The 24421-nt window shown below is 38.0% G+C and overlaps 2 protein-coding genes across 4 annotated transcripts; one reads left to right on the top strand and one right to left on the bottom strand.

Annotated features, from left to right (window-relative positions):
• The first annotated feature begins 618 nt into the window (after positions 1-618).
• On the top strand, positions 619-20155 carry slc9a3.1 (solute carrier family 9 member A3, tandem duplicate 1). 3 transcript variants are annotated; one of them, XM_028461129.1, is made up of 16 exons: positions 619-713; positions 11722-12024; positions 13546-13706; positions 14056-14134; positions 14434-14611; positions 14701-14921; positions 14995-15197; positions 15269-15358; positions 15433-15503; positions 15572-15701; positions 15789-15934; positions 16615-16741; positions 16830-17003; positions 17157-17211; positions 17292-17378; positions 18164-20155. In XM_028461129.1, the coding sequence occupies exons 2-16, from the start codon at positions 11802-11804 to the stop codon at positions 18454-18456; spliced, it is 2238 nt and encodes a 745-aa protein (XP_028316930.1). In that variant the 5' UTR covers positions 619-713; positions 11722-11801; the 3' UTR covers positions 18457-20155. The 3 variants fall into 3 exon arrangements, with proteins under 3 accessions (XP_028316930.1, XP_028316928.1, XP_028316929.1); XM_028461127.1 differs by lacking the exon at positions 619-713 and adding an exon at positions 1951-2479; XM_028461128.1 differs by lacking the exon at positions 619-713 and adding an exon at positions 9013-9458.
• olah (oleoyl-ACP hydrolase) lies at positions 20045-24076 on the bottom strand. Its single transcript, XM_028461130.1, has 7 exons — positions 24017-24076; positions 22932-23149; positions 22715-22853; positions 22479-22578; positions 21927-22096; positions 21208-21290; positions 20045-20430 (listed from the first exon to the last, which is right to left on the bottom strand). Exons 2-7 carry the CDS (start codon positions 23134-23136, stop codon positions 20288-20290), a joined length of 840 nt encoding a protein of 279 aa, XP_028316931.1. The 5' UTR covers positions 23137-23149; positions 24017-24076; the 3' UTR covers positions 20045-20287.
• Between the last annotated feature and the right edge of the window lie 345 nt (positions 24077-24421).

The following is a 24421-nucleotide window of genomic DNA, read 5'->3' as shown; positions in this document are numbered from 1 at the left end:
ACATGTTTTAACTGCCAACTGTCAGTCTTCCTCAGAGGCGTCGACTGTAAATTTCCTTAAAAAAAATTGTCTAAATGAATGAATCTATAATATGTTATTTTTAAAAAAGAAGACAAAATGAAATTGCTGGAATTAAGAATACACAAAATCCAAAAACAACAACAGAAATGCACAAAATTAATTCAGAAACGCACATGATATATAGCAATGAGCAACAAAATTACTCCAAAAACACAAAACAACAACAAAAGTGCACAAATAGATTTCAAAATACATAAATGACAATTTTAAAAACACACAAAACGAGAGAAAATGATATACAAACTCTGTTTATTCCTGTATTAATGGCCACAACCCCGCCTCCTAGTGGCTTTGTTGGCCTGGTGCAATTGTATAGCCCGCCTATGGCCAGAAACGCCTCTTCAAGCATATGTGCTTTAATAAACGCAATGCAGTTTTATTTGGAGACATTTGGTCCAATATTAGAAATACAAACCGTGTTAGACAAACAATCAATATGACTCTAACATGCATTACAGTAGGAGTAAACCTGTGCAAATAGTCACCTCTACTGATAGCAGTAATAATGATGCAGATGCTTGTTCTTCATTCAGTGTGAAGCTCCTCCAGCAGAGAGAACGGTCGCAGCATTGTCGGGTTGGACAATGAATCCTGTGATGGAATTGTGACGCTATTTGTTGGAATGAAGTAAGGTGAGTGTCATTTGGGGAAAAAAGGACCCATTGTTCCACGTCCTCTTTCTTAAATATTAGATTTATTGGTAATAAATCTTTCCACGGTTCCGCTGAGTACAGTAAACATCTCATGTATAAACTCAAAAAGGAAGAGACCAAATCTTGCACAATTGGAATTTAATTTATTTTTCCGCAAAGGCATCTGTGTAAAATAAAAGGTTTGTCAAACTATACAGTTCTTTTTGAAATAAAATGACACTAATAACAGATGCTTTGTCGTCATGGGTTCCATAGTACTCTGAGAAAATAACCTGTTTTGGCACGGTGCGTTACATTCAATCTGATTGGTCAGTTATGATGTCATGCATTTGATTGTCGTCTGGTCATTTCCTTTTTTGTAGTTTTACAATGTCTGTTCATCATTTTGAAAGAAAAAAATGATTTACTTAGTAATGGTTGGATGTAGAAATTACAAAAAAAAAAAAGCTTTTGTGTGTGAGTAAGCGGTACCAGGTTATATAACAATTTACGTGTGGAAATAAGAAAATGTCTGAATTTAAAGCAATTTAAACATAAATGCATACAATTCATCCTATCGAAGCATAAGCGTTAATGGGGAAAAAACATAAATAGGTGTGTATATACTCATTTATGTGTATGTTTGGACAGATTAATGTATAGTGGATGAATGTATAGTGGATTACATGAATTGCCTGTTTTTATAGTGTAAATAGGTATATTTTATAAGAAGATTATTGTATAGAAATAAGCATATTACTAGATATCATAAGTATATACATCCTCCTATTCCTTTTTTCGAACTTGTTTAGGTTTCACGTGCAAGATTTTGTTACCATTTATTCTCACTATTCTTTAATTTTTTTTCTTTTAAATTACTAATATTATTATTATTATTATTATTATTATTATTATTATTTTTATTGTGGTAAATACACTGCTGTGTTCATATTCCAAATAAAAAAATCAATCATTCAATAAATCAATAAAACATACTTAAGTACAAGTAAAATGACTTATTTAGAAATATACTTAAAAAAGTACAAGTACCAACTCAATGACATTACGTGAGTACTTGTAATCTATTACTTTCACCTGATTAAAAGCGTCTGAGAGGTTGGATATTGATTGTATAAAGGAACAACAGGAGCATCAGATCTCTCCTAAATGAAGTGGCCAAACTAGCTGTACTGGTATACTGGTACAAGGTGGGAGGAGACAGAGAGCATCAGCTGGGCTGAGCCTCACCTGCCGTGAAAAGCTCTGTCCTGGTCAGAGAGGGGAGCAGAATGAGGAGGACACCATGCTCTGCTCCCATGAGGACGTGGACACAGAACGGAGCCCAGTGACCAGGACCTGAGAGACCAGGAATGAGACACAAGGTCACAGCCTGATATCAACCCCAAAAAACTCACATCTGAGAGTTTCCAAAGAAGTTTTTAAAACAATGGCAACCAACTGGAGACGTGCTCTTGTCCTCTGTCTGTTGCTGATGGGGTTCATAGGCTTGAGTTTGGCAAACGACGATCCACATGAGGACCCAGGAACCAGCAACGACCATCACGAAGAGGATTCAGGTGCTGCTAACACGACGGGGTCTGACCACGACACAACTACTGATGGTGGGCACGACGACTCTGGAGGCCACGACTCGGGTCACGATGCACCAATCACCACCCTGCCCATCGTGACCTGGAAGTGGCATCATGTCACTGTACCGTACCTGGTTGCCTTGTGGATCCTGGTCTCCTGGATCTGCAAACTTAGTGAGTCCATGAGCCAAGTCCTGAAACACAACACAGAACGTCCGATGTAATGGAATACATGTTTTATAAAACCCCTCATACTGTAAAGAACAAAAAAAAATACATGGAAAAATATGCAAACTTGTTGCCTTAGACTAATTTTAGTTAAGTTAATCAAATTTAAATGATCTAAGTCGGACCAGTTTGATCTCAAATGGGCCGCGGATTTTAGGTGGGGGAAAAAAAAGAACAATTTTAACATCATTGTGCCCTAGTTTTCAATATCAGTAAAATTCACTTAAATTTTTTTTTTTTACTTTATTACCAATTTTTGTGTTATTTAGATTACATTTGTGGAATTGGCAGATTTGTGGTAAAATTGAGTTCTTTCCACAATTTGCAATTTAAAATGACTGCATTCATGTGACATAAAAATGAAGGAAAAATTCAAGCCCCTAAAAATATTGTGGAGTTTCATTAAATTGGTTAATTTCAGTTGTGTACAACTTAATTATTTGGTCATTTACACAATAATTCATGTCCTCTCTGTCATTTTTGCTTTCTCCTGCGGGCCAAATTGGATTCTCTAAAGGGCCGGATTTGGTCCCCGGGCCTTGAGTTTGATAATTGATCTAAATCAACATAACTAAGTTTTTAAAACTAATTCATCTTTACTGTTTGTGGATCATGATCGAGGACTTCTTAGATGAGAAATTTTATTAAATCATAAAACAATTCATAATAACTTGAGAGCTTTAATAAAGATGTGGACTTTATTATCAGTTAACTTGCTCAACATATACAGTACCTACTTTATTTTTAATGGTAACACTCTGAATTCTGTCGTCAAACATTCAACAACTTTAACTGTTAAGATGTATATTTTAACTTCAATTTTATTTACTTCAATATGTTTGTAGCTGGGAAAAAGAAACAGTTTGTAAATCCATAATTAAATAAGTGAGCTGTTAGAATAAAGTCTTGGCTTATTTCTGCCAGAATTATAAAACAAAGGGATAATAAATGACTGTTGTGGACTGGTTTTATCTCTCCAGTGTGTCCATTTGCAGTCTCCACCACTGGAACACAAAAAGCTCATTTCAACATAAGCAATGATGGAGAGCATGAAGTCCCTTCTAACAATAATTTCAGACAGGAACACAAACTGGTTGGACCGCGAACCTTAGATTAGGAACCATTAACATTCTATTTTTAAATTAATTAGGAGTAGTGGTGAAGAACCGATCGGTGCACCAGGTTTCCCTTGCAGCCTAAAAATTACAACAAGGAAGAAAGACGGATTGGGTTCCATTGCACACTGTTTAACTGTTTACTGTGTGTAAAATATTTAACTTTGATACTTTGATAATTTGATACTTCTCTGCTTTCTTCTTTACACACTTTATCCTTGTTTGCATTTCTTTTATACTTTCTTTTTTACCTGCTTTTTAAAACAATGTTTCCAAACCTTTTCAAATCATGCTTAATCCCACCTTATCTCATGAGTACGCCATTCATTTTTAAAATGTTTAAATCATAATGTAGCATAGAAACAAAATCCTCCCATGGGCCAAAATTGATGCTCTGGCGAGTTGGATTCAGTCTGCGGGCCGTAAGTTTGACACCTCTGATTTAAATGTTAGGTTAGTATTTTAGATTATATGTATTTTGAATTATTTAAATTTGACTGGAAGACAACATGAGGATTAATTTTGTATTGTTAACTTTTAGTTTTAAAGTAGAAAGGATGGGATTGGATTTTAGTGTTAGGAATAAATTAATGTATTGAAGCGTTTTTGGCATGTTTTGCTTTTGAAACTCGCCACATGTGATGGTTATAATAGTGAATGTTAAGGATTAAGTTGAGCTGAAAGATAGGCTGATGTGATGGAGGTTTGTGTCAGATGTGGGATAAAGGAAAGACTTACATCTATCTATTATTTCTAATGATGTTTGTTTATTTCTGATGATCTGACCTCTGCTTAGAACCAAACTGTACGTTTGACCTGCTGTGATCACCAAATACCTTCACAGTCCTTAGAAACTCCTGTATACACAACAGCTGCAAATAGGTTGAAGTGTGTGTGGTCGTGTGTGTGTGTTTGTGTTGGTGTGTGTTGTCGTAAATATGGGACTTTGGTGTCGTGTGATTCCAGAAAGGACTCTGTGATCTAAACACATGCAGGACCCCGCGTGACGAGTGGGTCAGTTTTGGATCAGTACTGGTGCTTTACAGGAACACTAAATAATTGATAGATTCTTAACGATGACGAGTAGAAATGTTTGATGTCACAACATAGGCTGTGATATGGAACACACTGACATGCCAAAGACCTTCTACGACACATCATTACCTGCGTTTCCATTACCCTTGGAAGTGCTTTAAATCTAAACAGAGCAATAAACACTGGTAATGGAAAAACAAGAATTTCGAGAAAGAAAAAAAAATTAAGCTTTCAAGAGGAGTTTTTTTATACGATTTCATATTGCAATGTTTCGCAAAAAAAGCACAATGGAAACACTTTTTCCAAAATTACACGTCACAGGACGTGATGTACTACCTGGTCACATGACCACTTCTCTCTGAGAAAACATGGCTTGGTATGTGTGGATAGAAGAGAGCCAGAGACATTTCTTAGCATGATACTTGAAAATTATTACTGGCACATTAGACAGCAAGCAACTAAGGAATGCAGAGTGTGGTATATTTTCCATTTTCCTGCATCAAAGTCTTACAGGATGAGATTTCATGGAAGTCACGAGGCTCCAAAATATCCTACAATGGAAACACGTTTAAAGCACAATTATACTTAATATCCGAAATTTTAGAGTTATTGTTTTTATTTTGCAAAAAACTATGATCCTTTAAGTATTTTAGCCTCCCATTTCTATCCTTTTATGGACGTGCAAAACTAAAGTGTTTGAATGAATGAACCCATGTTTTATTATAAACTAAAAACAAACTGGTATAATACAAAGACAGCAAAGTACGCACAAAAGCACTAAAACTTCTATAGAGAAGTCCTGCAGATTCCACATCAACGGAAACATGCTGGTAGTCTTCCACCAGGGGGTGTTAGAGCCACCCGTTACCACGGTAACAGCTGTGTTCCTTTGATGTTCTCTCAATAGGAATGAGTGGTAACATTTTTGCGGTAAAATCAGTGTTCTACAGAAAGTATAAAAGTGATCTTTTTGTTATTATGGAACACTGAGAGAGCGTGCAGGAAACAGCATGCTGTCGCACAGCATCTTATGAATCTATATTTTCTTTTTCCTAGCCCGGATATGTAAACGGTGATAGTTTTGTGGGCTAAACAAACTCCAGATTCGTGAGCTAACAAGGACTTCCCTGGGAGTTAAGGTAGATAGAGCGAGCATGCAAACATTGACACGATTATCGCTGAACATTTACCAATAGGAAAATAAGACCCGCAAATGTTTGACAAATGTGTTCTGCAACAGGAAACCTGCTGGGTTCATAGTCTATCCTCAGTGTGTTGATAAAACGAACAAACATGGACACTTCCTTTGGGTTTGTGTGTCGTCTTCTGCAAAGCAAAGCAACACGTGAGCACGACAAATGCCGTCCTCATTCTGGTCTCAGTGAAGACGAAAGCATCAGCTTTCCTGAGGTCGTATTTCCTCTGTTCTGCTTCACAATGCCGTCTTTATTCTGACGCCATTGGTGTTAACGGTGGGACAATAGACTATATAGACTGATCACTGAAGGACTGGGAAGCTGTTGTGGAATAGATCAAAACATATTGGACTGTACGTGACGGCAACTACAGTCAGTTTAACTCAAACTGCTGTAGAATGACAGAAAAACCATCATGGTTCTTTGTTTGACCTTCATATTTCTGCGGTTGACCTTTCTTTGTTGTTGTTGGACCATTAAGTTCTAAACCAGCCACTGAGTCCATCATTCATTAGCTTAATCAGGCTGAACTGAGGATTTCATGCTTAACTGCAGCTGAAGGTTTTTTCTAACACATCAAGTGCACAAAGTGCGGCTTTAATCAATCAAACAATCAAGTTTCCATCATATCGACAATAACGACTGCCTCTATAAAGCGGCTTTACGCTGCACTGTCCTCCCAGTGTGGCTCCAACCTGTCCGACTGCTGGCAAACCATGAAGCCTTTGTTCCTTGTCTTCCTCAAACCGGATTGGGACAGCTAGCCAAAGAAACAATGCGCTCACTACATAATATCACTGCTCAATTAACACCTATTGGATGAAAACACATCATAGATACAGTTCATTTCACTGTGGAGGTTGCAGGTTGTTGAGCAGCGAGCTATCAAACTCCAATTTTACATGTCCTCATCGTGAATCAATGTAGTAATGAGCGGCTCCGTGTATAATGAGAAGTCATGTTACATCTCAGATGTAAAACCAAGAATTCAAACTCATCCCTTCTAAACAGTTCAAGCCTTACAATGTTTTCCTGCAACAATAATATCAAAATACGTGTCTCAGACGTTTGGTAATATTGTTGCATTTCAACATAATGTAATGTCTGGGACAACTTTGTGTGGAAGATACAACGCACGTCAAATTTATAAAAACATATACACTATAAGCTCGATCAAAGCATTGAGACCACTCTAATGTGACTACACAGACACAAGCAAACCGTTGCACGTTGGCGGCTAACGCTACGTTAGCACTTTAACTCACTCAGAGTCCTCTGTGATCTCAAGATTTTCAAATCAAGCTCTAAACATGACCTCTGATATATTCTTACTGGGTTACTTGTCCATTAGCCATGTCAGCATCTGCTTTCAGTCCCAGTTCAAGTTGAAGTTGCCTCAATGAGTCAAACGCATATCAAATGTTTACTATGATGGCAGCCTGGGTTTGTTCGTAACTTCATTTCGACTCACAACTTTGTTTTCTTCTTACTGCACTTTGTGTGGTGGTGGGTCGTTTTCTGACCGTAGCAGAATCCATTACTACCCAAACAGTAGTTTGGTCCACCACGCTTGTCTTCTTCTGGTTGCCAAGCCGTCTTTGTCTTTATTTCTGGCAGAGTCGTCGCTTGAATGCACATCGGTGTCATTTGACGTCACGTCTACAGAACTACGTGGGAAATTCGGGCCTGGAATCGCATTACGAAATGCACCACACAGTCTGTTCATGGCAACAGAAATGTGTGTGGTCGCGTTCTCTTTGGTTTTGAGCGCTTCATCACCCATTAGCATTAAAAGACTTAAAATGTTTATTTTTTCACAAATCCTGCCCTATGCTCTTTTAAAGGGTACATATAATGTACATAAAGTGTATATAAAGTAAAATGTGTTTAAATATTAACTAAACCCCAAACCCACATTTTTTTGCTGAATACAAATGTATTTGAGTAGTAACTAGCGACTCGACATTTAAATCAATGTATTTAAATTTTGCGTATTTTGTTGGAAATTGTAGAATTGACTGCCCTCTATGGGTTGAAACCTGCTATTACAATAGATTTTTTTTAATAAATGGACAACAATTTCAGTCCTAAAGTGTATTATTATATATTTTGTATTTGTTGACATTACTGTAAACCCATCATCATTTTGTTTTCCATGCATTTGTTTTTATGGAGTATTTTAAAGGTAAAAAGGTGCTACTTAGGATTCAAACTATGATCAAGGATATTAACTTAACAAAATGAATACTGGCATAATTCAGCATCCCTGTTTTCTGACTTGACTGAACTAGACCAGGCTGAACAGGATAAACAGCAAAAGAATGGACAGACTTAAACCTAGATGCTGTTTTAAATCTTAGCATGAGACTTTGGGCCTAAACTAAAATCCTCTCTGACTTTTTAAATTTACATTCTTTGAGCTGCTCGTAGTTTTTAATAGCTCATCAGTTTATCAATATCTGAAGGTAGGTCAGTAGCTGCTGACCAGTCATGGATCACTGGTGAAAAACAATAAAACACACATTTCAGAGGCAATAAATTGCAATAAAAGCAGAAAGTAGCATCTTTCTCACAGTTTTGGGAATGATCCACTGATCAGTATCAGAATGATTCCTAAAACCATAATGACCAGCTTCCCTTTATGGATGTTTTCTCTGTTCGTCTGTTGCTGAAATGCTGATTGTGCGGAAAGTTTCAATAATTCTGGGCACAACGACATATTCTGACACTTTGTGTCAATGGATTACTATTTTGGGCTGCAGTCAGATGTGTTGATGAAGTTTTTTTTGTTAGTTTTTGGACTGATTCCTGGTTTATAGGACATGTAAAATATAAGACAGCAGACTGGCACTGTGTGCCAAAGGCATTAGGAAGTCTTTAACTAAGACTGAGTAAGCTCAGAGTCAATCATTGCAGGAGCAGAGACCCTGGAAGAGCTAAAGGTTTTCCTTTTAACATCTCAAAAATGACCTCCGCTCCGTCAGTCAATCCTTCACCTTTAGAAACAAAGGCGTCCAAGGCCGGAAGACGTGAACAAAGGCTGGACCTGTGAATCTCTCAAACGTGACTGAGTAACCACAGACATCAGTTACTCCCCCATTAATTCCTCACCCAAAGTGTACCAGCGTGCTTACGCACTTGCCCGTACAGCAGATACTGTAGCTATAAAAAGCTGACATTGGGCTTTTGAACACTTCTGAACAAACTGTGGGAGGGAGGACGATGCTCGGGCACAGGTGGAGTTAGAAACATGGAGCGCTGAAACCACTACATATCCATTACAGGACCATTCCTCACAGTGGTGTTTTTCCTCCTTCTGATTGTTCCTCACCTTCGTCCAAATGCCGCTCTGTGGATATTGGAGACTCTGGCTGCTGCAGACAGTCCTGCTCCTGTGTTTGTTTTTGTCTGGAGGGGTTGGAGCTGAGCATCCGGAGCCTAGTTCACCTGTCAGTCACGATGAGCACAGCCAACGCTCCAACATTACTGGAATACCCATCGTCACCTTTAAGTGGCACCACGTGGAGACCCCCTACCTGATAGCATTATGGATACTCGTGGCTTTTTTGGGCAAAATGGGTACGTAAAACCTGCTGAGTGCTTAGAAAAGTCTTTCTGGTGGACAAGTGGACATGCTTCAGTCTTAGAAACTCTTTATTCCATATTAGCACATTTCTATGCGTTTTTCCCATTTATATTATGGACACTGGTAAATTATCGCAGATAATTCTTCCTTCGAAGTAAATTATTTTGTTGTTAATATTTCCCATTCTTTCATTGGTCAACAGATGTGTTTTTCAAGTGTTATCGACTCACAACACACCTATTTATTTATTACTTTATTTTCAAAGTTTCAAGGTCAGGACAGTCTGCCTCCTAACAAGAAGGTCCTGGGTTCATGGTGGACACTTGGCCCCTTTCTGTGTGGAGTTTGCATGTTCTCCCCATGAGTGCTTGGGTTTTCTCTGGGTACTCCAAAAGATAGCCACCACTAGCCAACAACAATAAATCATTTACAGACACATGTATGTATGTATATATATATATATATATATATATACTGTATAATCTGTCCTTTTTTATCGTGTTGCTGAAACAATTAAATTTCCCCTCTGGAGATGAAGGTATATTTTATTCTTCTATAATAATTCCATAATAATAATCACATATTATTTATTGTTATACTGGATGCTGAAATATAGAAGCTAACTGTGGTTTTTGGGCAAATGATCATTTTTTGTCTTGAGGTAAACAAACCCAAAGTCTGCAGACTGTAGCATTAAAGCCTGAATTTACAGTATTTATTATTGTTGTTCATTTTGAGTTTGGCGTCTCCTCTGGTGATAACCCTAAATTGTTATTACAAGGTCTGGTTTTTTAGTATAGCGGCTCTTTAAGCTCCTTCAAACTAAATCAAATTGTATTTTGTCCTTTGCTACGACCTTGTTTGTCAATATCTAATTAAAAAAAAAAAACAACCAAAAATTATTATTATTTTTTTATCTGCCTTTGTTTATTCTTATCTAAGTGATTAAGAAAAGTTTTACAAAAAAACATACACTCCTGGAGAGCCCCTGTCTTGCATGTTATAGCTGTTCTCCTGCTCCACCACAGCTGATTGTAAACTGTAGCTCGTTAATTACCGACTGACGCATCCATGGACGTGTCGTGAAAAGCAAAGTAACACAATGTTCTGTTCAGTGTTTTACTTTGAAAAGAAAAGCGTACAGTTTTGACATTTTTAATGAGTTTGATACAAAATGTAATGTCAGAACTGCTGAGTCAGAGAAATACTGGAGCACTGCAAATCAAAAGTGCTTTAGACTGATCAGTTTGATGGTTTTGGGATCTGCACGTGCTCTCGATAATATGGAGAATCAGTTACTGAAACCTTTTAGTTTAGTTTCATCCCATCTGATCAGCTTCATCATATTCTGGTTGCAGAGGTCTTTGTTCTTCCCTATGTTTGTGACACTTTGATTCATACCAGGACTAGGGCTGGGCGATATATCGATATTCAAGATATATAGTTTTCCATTTTAACCATATACATATTTTTTATGGCTTATTTTGTATCAAAATCCTCGTTTCAGGAGTCGCTGCTTTCACTACTTCTAGAACAGCATGAAAAGCACAGTTAGATGGACTTCTCAGTGTGTCCTAACCCAGACCTTCCCCTAAACAAACCACAGTACAGAACTCACTCACACATGCTGTCCCTTTATAGGAGAAAAAGCCAAAAGGGGCACATGTTGTGCAGCTGTTTGCTAATACACGTGTCTGTGTGGCGTTTTGCATCACCACATTTAACTCGGAATCATCTTTCTGCTCAGACTACATTGAGTTAAAATTATCGCGATTGAGAAAAAACATAGAGATATGAATTTTGGTTATTTTGTGTTCATTGTGTTATTTTCAATGGCTGTGTGCCTTGTTGTGAGCTTTGAATACAAAGTGTTGATATGATATGAAATCATTACACAAATAAATATTTTTCATGCACCCAGGAAAACCTCTTTCATGTTAAGGTTCGTCAGGTTTTTTATTAATATATCAACCTCAACGACACCTTTCAGTCCATTAGGTCAAAGCACTAAAGAAAGGTCTGCATTTAGTTACACAAACAGGGTTTAAAATGCTACCTTTTGTTGGTTAATGATACATCCAGAGCTTAAAGGCAATGCATTCTTAGAGGGAGTTGATCATTTGCTGATTTGGTAAGCCGACAGCAGTTTCACATTTGGGGATCAGTTAAAGAGCAAACTGAGATTAAACCTTTACAGCCCTGATTACAATAAAAAAGTACAGTTTTAATCGTATTGTCTTTTTTTTTTTTTTGCAGTCATTGAGGCTAACCACAAGGTGACCAGCGTCATCCCAGAGAGTGCCTTGCTCATCTGTTTCGGCTTCATTCTGGGTGCCATGATCTGGGGAGCGGACCACGCTCAGACGTTCACGCTCACGCCCACTGTCTTCTTCTTCTACCTGCTGCCCCAAGTTATCCTGGACGCCGGGTACTCCATGCCCAACAAGCTGTTCTTCAGCAATATGGGTGCCATCCTGGTCTACGCCGTCATCGGGACCTGCTGGAACGCAGCCAGCTTGGGCCTGTCGCTGTGGGGGTGTCACAAAGGAGGAGCCATGGGTAATATTAATATTATTATCCCTAATATTAAAGGCTACCTGGGCGTACACCAGCCAATCTTTCTTTAAGGCCAATTCCTTCGAAGGTGATGTCACGGATGCTCCTCAGGAACAGTTGAGTTTGTTTTGTTGCTACGGCCAGTGGTTCTTCATTTTTCAGCCAATGACCCCCAAAATAAAGGTTCCAGAGACCAGGGACCCCCACTGTAGCTGAAGGTGGTTGAACACAGATATGAAAATTGAAGAACAGTCATGTGGAGACAGGGTCATCTATAAGGGGGAATAAAGGGGAGAGATTTTTGGGGTCCATCCATAAAGTCAACAAAATGATGGATGATGACACATTTATTTATTTATCTGAATAATATCCACTGTTGTCCAGGAAGTTTATTGTTATTTGCGCCATAGTATATAGTCATCTTAAAGATGTAAATTATTGTTTTAATCAGTAATGAAATGGGTTAAAAGTTACCAAAAATGGTGGAAAAGGTGGTGAAATATGATTTTAAAAAACACTGAAACTGGTTAAAAGTTGTAAATTAGAGTGGCCAAAAACAGACAGAAAAAGAGGTAAAAAGGGTTCAAAGTATCAATACTGGCTTGAAAGTGGCAGAAATGGGAACGGGAAGGTTGGGATAATGTAATTTTAAAAGTCGGAACAATTACTTTAAGCTGCCATATAATGGGCATTATAATTGGTGTATGTGGTTAAATTGGCAAAAATATGCATGAAATATGGTGAAAAGAAGTTAAAAGAGACAATAATGGGTCAACATATGCAACATGCAGTGTGCCTAAAATGTCTTGAAAGTGGAAAGAAATGTGCAGAAAATTCAATCAAATTTGATGGAGAAGTGGCAGAAATGGAAGTAATGTAGCAAAATGCATTAAAATGAGCAAAAATATGGCAAGAAATAATGATGAAAATAGGTTAAAACATAGCAAGTTTAGTGTAGTTGCAGAAAAAGGGTAAAAATAAGCCAAAATGGGCTCAAAAAATGTTCTATTGAAGGGATCTGGCGACCCCCTCCCAGTGTCTCGGGACCCCAAATGGGGTCCTGACCCCAAGGCTGAGAGCCCCTGGCTACGGCAACGCACGGACATTTGTTTGACAATTTCAGCACACAGCATTCCCACTCGCATGCACTCTGTAAATGCAGTTTAACTAATCATCATCATTGTTAATATGTTTTGAATGACGACTATTTACTTACTAACCTGTTATTACCTAGACAGAGAAATAACACAAAAGACTGATTCCTCGCTGAACATACTGATATGTTCAAAAATCCACACTAAGAAATAAAACCATTACTAGTTTTTGGTTAGGGTGAGGTTGTGAGGTTGGTCATGAGTCCCATTTCCTGAGTGTTCTACGGGCCAATGAATGGTCATTATTTGATACCAATACACAGGAATTGCAATGAAAGCGTCTGATTGGGAGCAAAGCTCTTTTAAAAGTCCTGTACACTCTGTGTGTGTGTGTGTGTGTGTGCGTGTGCGTGTGCGTGTGCGTGTGTAGGTGACCTGGACATCGGTCTGCTCCAGTATCTTCTGTTCGGCAGCCTGATTGCCGCCGTCGACCCCGTCGCCGTCATCGCTGTGTTTGAGCAAGTCCACGTCAACGAGGTGCTCTTTATCATGGTGTTTGGAGAGTCGCTGCTCAACGACGGCGTCACAGTGGTGCGTAAGATCAACTTATATTAGCTAATATTTATACCTGCATTAAAAAGGAAATGTTTCCTTTTTCTGTGTCTGCTAATCTGCTTCATAATTAAGTAGAAAAAAGAAAAAGGAGTGAGACCTAGCTAAGTTTATATTCACACCCAAGACCTGTTTACTACCTTAACAGATTCAAGGGGAGGAGCTGAAAGTAGCACCACTCCTCATCCTCTTTTTCATAAAGGGTTGCCAAATGCATTATTTCTCTATTTGTGTTAAATGTCAGGATTCTTTGGAAGTGTATCTGGCTCAGCTGACTGAGACGAGACGTGTTCAGATTGGTTTCCTTGTTTCTTTGTTTTTTTCACAGGTGCTTTTCAACGTATTTGATGCTTTTGTGTCACTGGGAGGCTCTCAAATCGATGCTGCAGAGATCTGTAAAGGAATATGTAAGTGGTAGCAACATTTTGAAGAATAATACATTTATTAATCCTAACCCTCCCTGAGTACTCCCTCTATTGAGTTAAAACAGTAGAGAAGAGATTGACTACTCAACATACTGTTCCAGTTTGAATCCTGGAAAGTAAATCAGATTTTAGATGGAGCAAATTGTTGACTAGAGGTTCTGAGGGTACCACGCATAGTCCATGTGGGCTACCTGGGGCCCATGGGCACCATGTTGGTGACCCCTGATATATACAATGCTCAAAAGGAAGAATACGACCTTGTGTGTCCTCTGGTTTTACAGTTTCCTTCTTCGTGGTGGCGTTTGGAGGCTCCCTCGTGGGTTTTGTGTTTGGCCTGCTGCTCTCTCTCATAACCAGATGCACCAAAAACATCCAGATCATCGAGCCCGGCTTTGTGTTCGTGCTCGGGTACCTCTCCTATCTGACGGCTGAGATGCTCTCACTGTCCGCCATCCTCTCGTATGCACAAAATACTGAAGAAATCAGATTTTTTTTTCCGTGTTGAGAGCACTTCCTGATCTGTGCGTGTGGATCCTTTTCCTCTGTAGAATTCTCTTCTGTGGAATGTGCTGTCAGAAGTACATCAACGCAAACATGGACGAGAACTCCGTCAACACGGTGAGATACGCCATGAAGGTGTTCGCCAACGGCTCAGAGACCATCATCTTCGTCTTCCTCGGCATCTCCGCCATTGACACAACAATCTGGGTGTGGAACACAGGCTTCATCCTCCTCACCCTCCTCTTCATCATGGTTTACAGGATCATCGGTGAGTTTGCTTCATTATTTCAAAGTGTGAATGTCCAACGCTCCGACACGGCTGACTCTTTGCCTCGCCACAGGGGTGTTTTTCCTCACCTGGATCCTGAACAAGTTCAGGTTGGTTCCCCTGGAGTTCATAGATCAGGTGATCATGAGTTACGGTGGCCTGCGAGGCGCCGTCGCTTATGGGCTGGCAACGATGCTGGACGAGAACAAGATAAAGGAGAAGAACCTGATGATCTCCACAACTCTTATTGTTGTGTACTTCACTGTCATATTTCAGGTAAACACTAAACACAAAGAAAACACTTGATTTAATTTGCTATCCAGTGAGAAGAGCTTTTTGTTCTGCAGGGAATCACAATGAAACCTTTGGTCAAGTGGCTCAAAGTCAAGCGAGCGGCCGTATCGGAGCGTACGCTCATGGAAAAAGTGCAAAATAAGGTGAAGAGCAGACTTCCTATGCATAGCGCGAGCTTTAGATCATCAGTTAACTCTGTTCTCTGGTTGTGGTTCAGGTGTTTGATCACATGCTGGTTGCCATAGAAGACATTTCAGGACAGATCGGACATAACTACATGAGGGATAAGTATGTAAACACACACTATGACAGAGGACAATTGAACGTTGGAGTAAATTCATGTTTTTCTCCTAAAGGTGGAATAACTTTGAGGAGAAATGGATGTCTAGAGTTTTGATGAAACCATCAGCGAGGAAGAACCGTGACCACGTCTTTAAAGTCTTCCACAAGCTGAACCTCCAAGACGCTATGAGCTACGTGCAAGAGGTGACAGCCGCGTGTTAGTTGTGTTTTTTCCTGCACTTTATCCACTTTCAGGTTGATTACTGAGCATTTCTCTTCATGTGTTTGCAGGGTGAGCGCAGAGGGTCTTTGGAGTTCATACGCAACGAAAGTGCACTCGTCAACTTCAAGAAGAAGTTTGGCAGCGACTTCTCAGATGTCATGCCGGACATCATGGTCGACACGGCCAGTGATCACAGCGCAATGTCTTCTTTCAGGTGAGATGTGATCACATGTATTTTTCTCGCACACTGATGTAGAAGTTGCTCTGAAACTGAGATTGCAGCTTTGATCAGTGGGCGCCACAGAACCAGGGGCCACATTATCAACATTTATGTCAGCATTTACAATACTGACCAATCTGAGCATTAAGACATCAAAGGACAAAAGGTTTTGTTGTTGTTTTTCTGTAATTTCTGTGTCATTTCTTATGTTTTTGGAATAATTTTATATATTTTTTGTCATTTGGTATTTTTGTTTTGTGCATTTTCATGTTGTTTCTGTGTTTTATGTTTTGGGTTTTTGTGTTTTACGAGTCATTTTGTATATTATTTGTGTTTTCTTTTGCCGTTTTGTGTGTTTTTGGAGTTATTTTGTTCATTTTAGTTACAGTTTTGTGTGTGTTTGTTTGTTTTTTAAGTCAAATTGTATATTTGCTTCGGGGGACACCGGTTTGCTGATGTCTGCTTTAACATCTGGATTTTACTCAATGAAACACTTCAGAAATAAAATACATTTTTGAGTTACTTTATAAAATTTTGTGCCATGTTAGAAAGGTATTAAAATATATGAATTACGTCAATTTAATTGTCTCTGGGGACATGAAGTAAAATTCCTGTACGATCTGATATTTGAATTCAAAGCCTTCTTGTAAGTGTTAAATATTCTTCCCTGGCAGAGGAGACCCGGTGCCATCAGTCAGCCTGGAACTGCATGAGCAGACCATGAACGGAATGAGGGAAATCACTGAGGACATCAACAGTCACCATCTGCTGCAACAGCATCTGTACAAGGGCAGGAAGCAGGTAAACATGTTCAGATTCGTCATGCAGCTCTGCAGGGAGAAGTTTGAACAAAAATAACCTGATAGATTTCCTGTGTTTCCGTCCTCAGCATCGTCACAGGTACAGCCGCAGCCACTTTGACGTCAACAAAGATGAGAACGAAGTGCAGGAGATCTTCCAGAGAACCATGAGGAGCCGATTGGAGTCCTTCAAGTCTGCAAAGATGGGCGTCGCTCCTCCGAAGACCATCAGCAAGCACGCAAAGAAAGATCAGCAGCAGAAGGTGAAAGCAGAAGGAGAACTTTGATATTTCCGAGTTCATCTTAATAATCTTTGTTTTTCCTGTAACTTTTGCAAACAACATGCCTTGTTTCTGAACCCACAAAATCAACCCTGATGTGAGAATCTCGCTCTTTATTTCCTCTGTCTGTTACAGATGCCAAATGGAAAATCTTTGGACAAAAATAAACCCTTCCATTGTAGTGATGCAGGTCAGTGCTTCACATTCATTTAATCTCAACATTTACTGGACTTGAAGCTTTTTATTACATTCATCATCATTTTTTCTTAGATTCCCCGTTCTCAGAGGGAGACACGGCCTCTGGCTTTGACCCTTCGTACAATTCGTTTCCAATGAGGGTCTCCTACACAGCAGGAGGTAACAGAAACACACAGCCAGGGAGGAAGACAACTGCTATTTTTAGGGGGACGATAAACTGAGATTACTGAGATTACTGAGATTATAATTGCAGAAAGCATTTTCTAACACTTTGCACAACTTAGGTTCTTACTTAGCAATGCACATCTTCTTAAATTCTACTGATTGTTCTGTATTTATTTGGTGCAAGAGTCTTCTGTTTTCATTATTGTGTAGTTTAACATTGAATAATTATTATTAGTGGTCTACTCTTGAAGATTTCTTTTAACCAACCTGATAACCAATAATTGTGAACTTCTATGTCTTTTAAGGCATACAGCTGTGAATGATGTTTCTGTAACTGAATAATGTCTCCAACACATCTTTCATGGATTTTTTTTAATAATCTGTACAGCGACTGTTTCATATTCCTTTCAGAAGATTTTCCTTTTTTAATGAAAGCTTTTCACTGGTGGATAAGGATACTTAAAGATGTTTCATCTTATTTGGGAATCTTTGCATTCCACGTATTGCAGATGGTAAATGTTCTGCTTTCCTCTGAGGTTGTGAAAAAAAAGACAAACCAGCAACAAGTTTCACATGCTTTGATTAGCTTAGCATGTAGCAGTACTGGCTGATGAAGGTCAAAGCGTACAGGTGAGGAGGTGTGGTATCAATTCGACTTATTGGTTCAAAATGTCACATCGGGGTGAATAGTAAAAGAAAAGAGTCTTTAATTTGGTATAATTGTACATAAATGATATGTCGGACAGAATGTTAAAGTTTTTTTCCCGTCTGACCCCCAGCTGGGATCGAGAACCCGGCCTTCATGCCAGACCTGGACCCCATGGCCTCGATTCAGATCCCTCCCTGGCTGGCGGAGGCGGAGCCTGACAGCAGCACAGTGGCTCCATCACAGCGAGCTCAGGTCAGGTTACCGTGGACTCCCAGCAACCTGCGTCGTCTGGCTCCGTTCCGCATCAGCACCAGGTCCACCGACTCCTTTGTGGCTGCCGACGCCCCCTCCACAGATCTGCCTCCACCTCCTTCACCTCCACCTCCACCATATCCTCGTCCTCCTCCTCCTCCTCCTCAATGAGACAGTGACCACATGTAGCCTCCCACCCTCCATCCTCCTCAGGGCACCAACCCTCAGACTCTGCTGTACGCTTTGTTTGGTTCTCTGTTTGTGGACCAAACCTTGATGGTTGATGTCCATGAAGATCAGGTGTGTCAAACTCAGACAGAACATTACAGAACATCCAATTACACTCCAAGTAACATAAAAAAGCTATTTTCCACCCATAAATGCAGTGGTTCCCAACCTTTTTTGGATCGTGACTCCATTTCAATATCAATTTTCTGATGACCCCAAAGACATTTTTTTCTTCTATAAGTAGTTTTTGATCACGTTTGTTACAGTGTTACAAATGCAGAATAGTCAGGATTAGTGACAAATTGTGCCAGCTCAGATATTTATTTTATATGAACGATTTTTGAGAAAGTGAAAGTATAGAATACAGTTGTGTTTTAGTTTGAAAAATAATTCAATAATAATAAAGAAGATTATAATCAGTATTTTTTTTTAATCAATTACTAGACATTTCAGCCGACCCCACATGGGGTCACGAACCCATGGTTGAAAAACACTGCATTAAGGTGTTAAAAGTGGGACACAAAAATATTCATGCAAAGAAAAAATAAATAAATATAGAAGAAATACGTTTTTGGTTTAGTCTTAGCAGCAGAAGAAAGAACAAGCTGATAAAAAACCAGCCTGAGACCAACATAAATAGATAGAAAACAAATAAAAAGACATAAATACTAATGTATCAAACTGCAGGAGGAAAAACAAGCATGAGAATGAAAAAATGAGAAATGTGAAGAGTTAGATGAGAACTGCAGAAAGAAAGAACAGAAAACACAGTCTACAGCCTGGGTTATGGTGTGTTCATGTTAGAACTCCTAAAGATGTGTTTGTTATCGAGCCTAAAATGAGCTTTTTCTGTTCCAGCCTACTTGAAATATTAACGTAACAATTTAACATTACACATCTTCATAATAAGCTCTGACACAAACCAAGAAAAACACGTTTAAAATCCTAATAAAAGAAAGAGTAATTGTGTTAAAGAACAATATTCAATCAAACAGAACAACCTAAAAAAATCATCTAAGTTGAATTTCTTTCACAATTAATTTAATATAGTCATTTATCTTGATTGAAAGGTAAATCATTACTGTGGGTTGTGCACAATAATATTCATGTTAAATGTGGGGATAGACTTATTTCCATGTTTTAGCTGGTCTAAATTAACTTTAAAGTTATTTCTGCTCTGGCCACTTAATTAAACTATGATCTGTTTGACACACCTGATGTAGATCATCATATTTTCTTCTTCTCTTCTCAAAATTAAACCTTAAAAATGGTATAATTCCTAAATGTGATGCCAAAAGCTTTTATTATTTTTGTTTTGGTTTTTTTTTTTTTACACACTGTACAGAACAAAAATATAAAAAGAAGAGTATTTTAAATAAGAGTGACACAAATCAGTTTATAAACTCTGATCTCAGTGTGTGTTCATTTTTCTCATTGTATTTATTCACAAATGAAGTTTGTATCGTGTGTGTATAGGTCCGTCACAAGCAATCATGAATTTAGAAATAAAAGACAGACGACTTTTTGCTCCTGACTTTATTTTGAAGGAGGAAATAAGAAAATCACCACATTAGATGATCATAGAGGGTCACAGCCAACAGGGGGCGCCAAAGATCACAAATTAAATAAGTTTTTGTCAGTATTCCTGGTTTGTTTGTTTGTTTTTTCTGTTGTTTTTTTTTTTACATCATATGTATTTTTATTTTGCAGGGAAATTAAAGCAGCAATATTTGACATAAAGATTAAATTAAATCATGAAGTAAAATGTGCAAATCTACAAATAATCCATCTCAGATGTTTCCACATGTTTAGTGATGTAGTCCAGTATTATTCTTTCGTTCTCTGGATCCTTCAGGTAAAAATGAGAGCCGTCAAACATGCGCACAGTGAACTCTCCTGAAGTGATGTCTTTCCAAGCTGAGGATGAAGAACAGAGAAAAAACAGCCATTACTTATATGATAAATACAGAGAAATTATGTCAAAGTGACGGCGTCATAATATGTCAAGATTAAATATGTAATATTTTTTAGGAATAAAGTCATAATTTTATGAGAATAAAATTGCGTTATGTGGAACATTTAGTGAGATTATATTTCTCTTTAGGTTTCACAAATGGTGAAATACTTTTAGCTCATCACCACCACATTGTTATCAATTTAACGACTTTAAAGACACTTTGCAGACGTTTGCGTTTGTTCTGACTAAATGGAATCTTTTATTGTGGAGGAGGAAGTGGCTGGAAGTGGTTGACTTCAGGGCTATCAGTGTTCGTTGCCTTCACTTCAACAGGGAATTCCGAGCGCTATACTATGACAAGTTTTCCAAGATTGAAGAATCATAAAATGATGGTTTTATTCTCAAAATATTATAATTTAAATCTCGTAGTGCTTGGATTTCTTTTTATTTTTAAAGTGTAAACAATAACTTGCTTGTGCCAGACTGAAATCTACGTAGACCAGCAGTTTATGAAACACTCAAACTAAACATTCCACAATGAAAAACACTTAAAATCACATTTTCTCTGTTTGAACTATGCAGGTCATCTTGACCCTGTGTGCACACTTTAATTAATCTTTCTCTTAATGCACAAAGTCCTGAACAGACTGAACAAGCCCTGCTAACTTATGTAGTATTTATTGATTTTCTTACATCATGTAAGAGACTCTTTAATACTTATATATAATAATACTGACCCTGTAGGTCATGAGGAATGTCATCTTTTCCATCAAAACATGTGACGGGGCAGGACAGACGTGGTCCGTCCAGTCTGTTGCACCTACAGACGATCAGAAACAGCAGCAGAGAAGTGAATTCAAAATATTAAAAAACACTGGCTGTGTTCAAAATCGCATACTTACATACGTACTACTCATACTAAGTCTGACATCTAAATGAGTATGTAGTGTGTTCACATTAGATAGTATGAAAATATTGAGTACGTGAGATACTGTATACTCTGATGTATACTATATGGGGACTTTTTTAAGTATGCACGATGGGCCTACTAGTCATACTCAACTGTCCCATGATGCATTGCGAGTGGAATGTAGAATCATCCTGTGACTGGCTTCAAGCTAAAAATCAAACATCCTCTTTTCAAAATAAAAGAATCATTCCTTGTCTTACATGCTCTTGTTTTGAAGTTAACCTAAAGTTTTGTCAGTAACACAATGGAGGGTCTCTGGAAATGTGTGTCTGAACGAAATGTGTATACATAAGTTTTATGGATCAAATGAGCACATGTTGATATTCTACTTGGACACTTTCTCACTTCAAATATTTTCAAAAGTTTTAATGGAGATATTTCGCCTCAGTGTGCTGCAGGTTTTTGTCATTGTAGGTTCCAAATGCATCTTGGGAAACTTGGAAATATACCTATCCATACTTCATAATCAATCATACAGTGGCTGACCTGTAGCTCTCCACCACGTGCAGGTCGGCCCTGAGGGCTGGCAGGAAGAGCTGAACCACCTCAGGGTTCGTCAGAAGCTCAGGAGGAGTTCCTCCGATGGAACTCAGCCACTTTATGAACTCTTCATCTGACAGATGGCTGCGCTTTGAGGCCTGGATACGAGTCTCTGACTGAGGAACAAAAACAGCTCTGATTAGACCAGAGTCACAGGCTGCAGGAATATCCTCTACTACTACTGATAATAATAATAATAATAATAATAATAATAATAATAATAATTACGACAGCATATTAGGGCCACATTACGGCTTTATTCCCATAAAATTATGACTTCATTCTCAAAAAATTACGACTTCTCGTAGTGCTCAGATTTATTTTTATTTTTTGTGGCCCCAATATGCCGTAGTAATAATAATAAAAACATGACATTTTATTAAGAAATCTACTTTTTATAAATTATATTTGCAAAACAGTGTCAGCAGGTGAGCAGACAGATTTATTCTCACTGTGTGTGTGCGTGTGCGTGTGTGTGTGTGTGTGTGTGTGTGTTACATAGGGTGCAGAGGCTCCAGACAGAAAGATGTGAATGGGTTCTATGCCGTGACTTTTCTTCAGAGTATCTGCGACTGCAAAGCTGGTGAGAGCCCCGAAACTGAAACAACCCGGAGTAGAGCTTCATTTTAAAATGACCACAACAACAATAATATACTGCTATTAATATCATTACTACTTAAACATCATATAAATAACGGTTCCTGAACAGGGAAATGTTTTCACTGTCAACAAACCTGTGACCAAAAAAAGCAAAGGGTTTCTCCTTCAGTGTGGCTAACAGCACACACACCACCTCGTCCACGATCTGCTGCATGCTCACAAAGAACGGCTCTTTGGATCGACTCTCTCTGCCCGGGAGTTTGACAGAAAGTACTGGGAACGAGAGGAGACATTTGAGTTCAATAATTAAAGCAAACTATAGTTACTGACTGGCTGGTTTTTTTTTATTACCTTCCACTGAGCTGCTGAGGATCTTTCCCCACCGACCGTAGTGGAGGGAGCCTCCTCCTGCCCAGGGAAAGCAGATCAACCTGACCACAGCCTCTGGTCTCCTCTGAAAGCAGCTGATCACCTTCTCCATCTGGATGTCACCAAATAAACCAGGAGCCCAATCGTCACAGAACAGCCTCACAGCAGCGTGGAGACGACGCCTCATTCAGCTACAAACACTGATTTATTTATAATAAATAAATAAAAGGCAAAAATACAAAAAACGTTGGTACATACAAAACAGAAAGAATAGCAAAAATAAACCATAATGTTGTTTGTATGGTTTTTATGGACCCAATTCTGAAACAAAGGTATCTATCTATGAAATGGAGGAAATGAAGACAAATTTTAGCCTATTTCTTCTTCTTTCTCAGTAATTATTCACTATTTACTTACACCTTTCAATTTTTTTAAATAATAACATCCATTATATATATTTTTTCATTATATATTACTTTACATATTAGTAATTAAAAATGTTGACATTACGTTAGCAAGACAACAACAATAATACTTATATCACTAATTTATTAATCTTATTTAATAACAAATGTTAATAGAAAATACAACATCTAATACTAAACACTAGATTATGGGAATCAAGATAGATTGAAAAATATTATTTTATTTATTTATTCATCCCACTCCCTTTTGAACAGTGTATTTATGTTTCTTTATAGTATTTATGTTAATACATATCATGTATATTAGCCATGTAGGCTACAAATGGAAAAAATATATTTACACATACTATGAAAGCTTTTCTGTTTGTATAAATTGCTTGAATAAATACATAAAAGTATAAAAATACGTAAATAAACACAATTATATATATTTTCAGTGAGTTCTGATGAAATCAGAATTTCTGAGTTCATGTCATTACTGTAAGTATCAAAGACTTGGTTACCAAATAATCATATTATAGCTTAACTAATAATCTATCACTTAAAATAATAAAAACATATGTAATAATTCTTCTAAATATATGGAAATGTCGTGATTTTATCTTTAATCTATTTCTGAATATTAAGGTAAAACTGATTTACCTTCAGTGCATGATCTGTTATCTTTATGTTTACTGTCGTTCACTTCCTGGTTTTTCTTCTTCTATGGTTTAGGCTGCCGTACACATAGGCCGTACAGCTTCATGAGGACACCTACCGTTTGGAGGAGGGAAATTACTCAATACTCATCAGCCTGATTTATCTAAAACTACATGCTTTACTTACCTGCAAAATTTAAAAACATGAAATAAATATCGTAAGGAAAAGTTTATCTTACATGAGGTACGAGGACCCAAAAATAAGGATACAAATAAATAAATAAAAATAAAAAATCTAAATGATAAATAAAATAAAACAAAAATACTGACAAAGTGTTAATGAAAATTTAAATTAAATTGCATTTAGAATAAAGTGAACCTGTCAAGTTAGATGAAGTTTTTTTTTTTT

This window comes from Gouania willdenowi, chromosome 11, assembly GCF_900634775.1.
Source record: "Gouania willdenowi chromosome 11, fGouWil2.1, whole genome shotgun sequence".
Classification (NCBI taxonomy): domain Eukaryota; kingdom Metazoa; phylum Chordata; class Actinopteri; order Blenniiformes; family Gobiesocidae; genus Gouania; species Gouania willdenowi.
This window is presented reverse-complemented; position numbering and strand designations above follow the sequence as displayed.

What these genes read in the sequence shown, in the direction of transcription:
- slc9a3.1 (XM_028461127.1), top strand. Translation starts at nt 2,161, where the DNA reads ATGGCAACCAACTGGAGACGTGCTCTTGTCCTCTGTCTGTTGCTGATG. An exon ending in TCAACGACGGCGTCACAGTG is followed by an intron (nt 13,707 to 14,055) that starts GTGCGTAAGATC and finishes TTTTTTTCACAG; the next exon opens with GTGCTTTTCAACGTATTTGA. An exon ending in ACTTCACTGTCATATTTCAG is followed by an intron (nt 15,198 to 15,268) that starts GTAAACACTAAA and finishes TTTGTTCTGCAG; the next exon opens with GGAATCACAATGAAACCTTT.
- olah (XM_028461130.1), bottom strand. Translation starts at nt 23,136, where the DNA reads ATGAGGCGTCGTCTCCACGCTGCTGTGAGGCTGTTCTGTGACGATTGG. An exon ending in TTTGCTTTTTTTGGTCACAG is followed by an intron (nt 22,579 to 22,714) that starts GTTTGTTGACAG and finishes GGGTTGTTTCAG; the next exon opens with TTTCGGGGCTCTCACCAGCT. An exon ending in CATTCCTCATGACCTACAGG is followed by an intron (nt 20,431 to 21,207) that starts GTCAGTATTATT and finishes CTTCATCCTCAG; the next exon opens with CTTGGAAAGACATCACTTCA.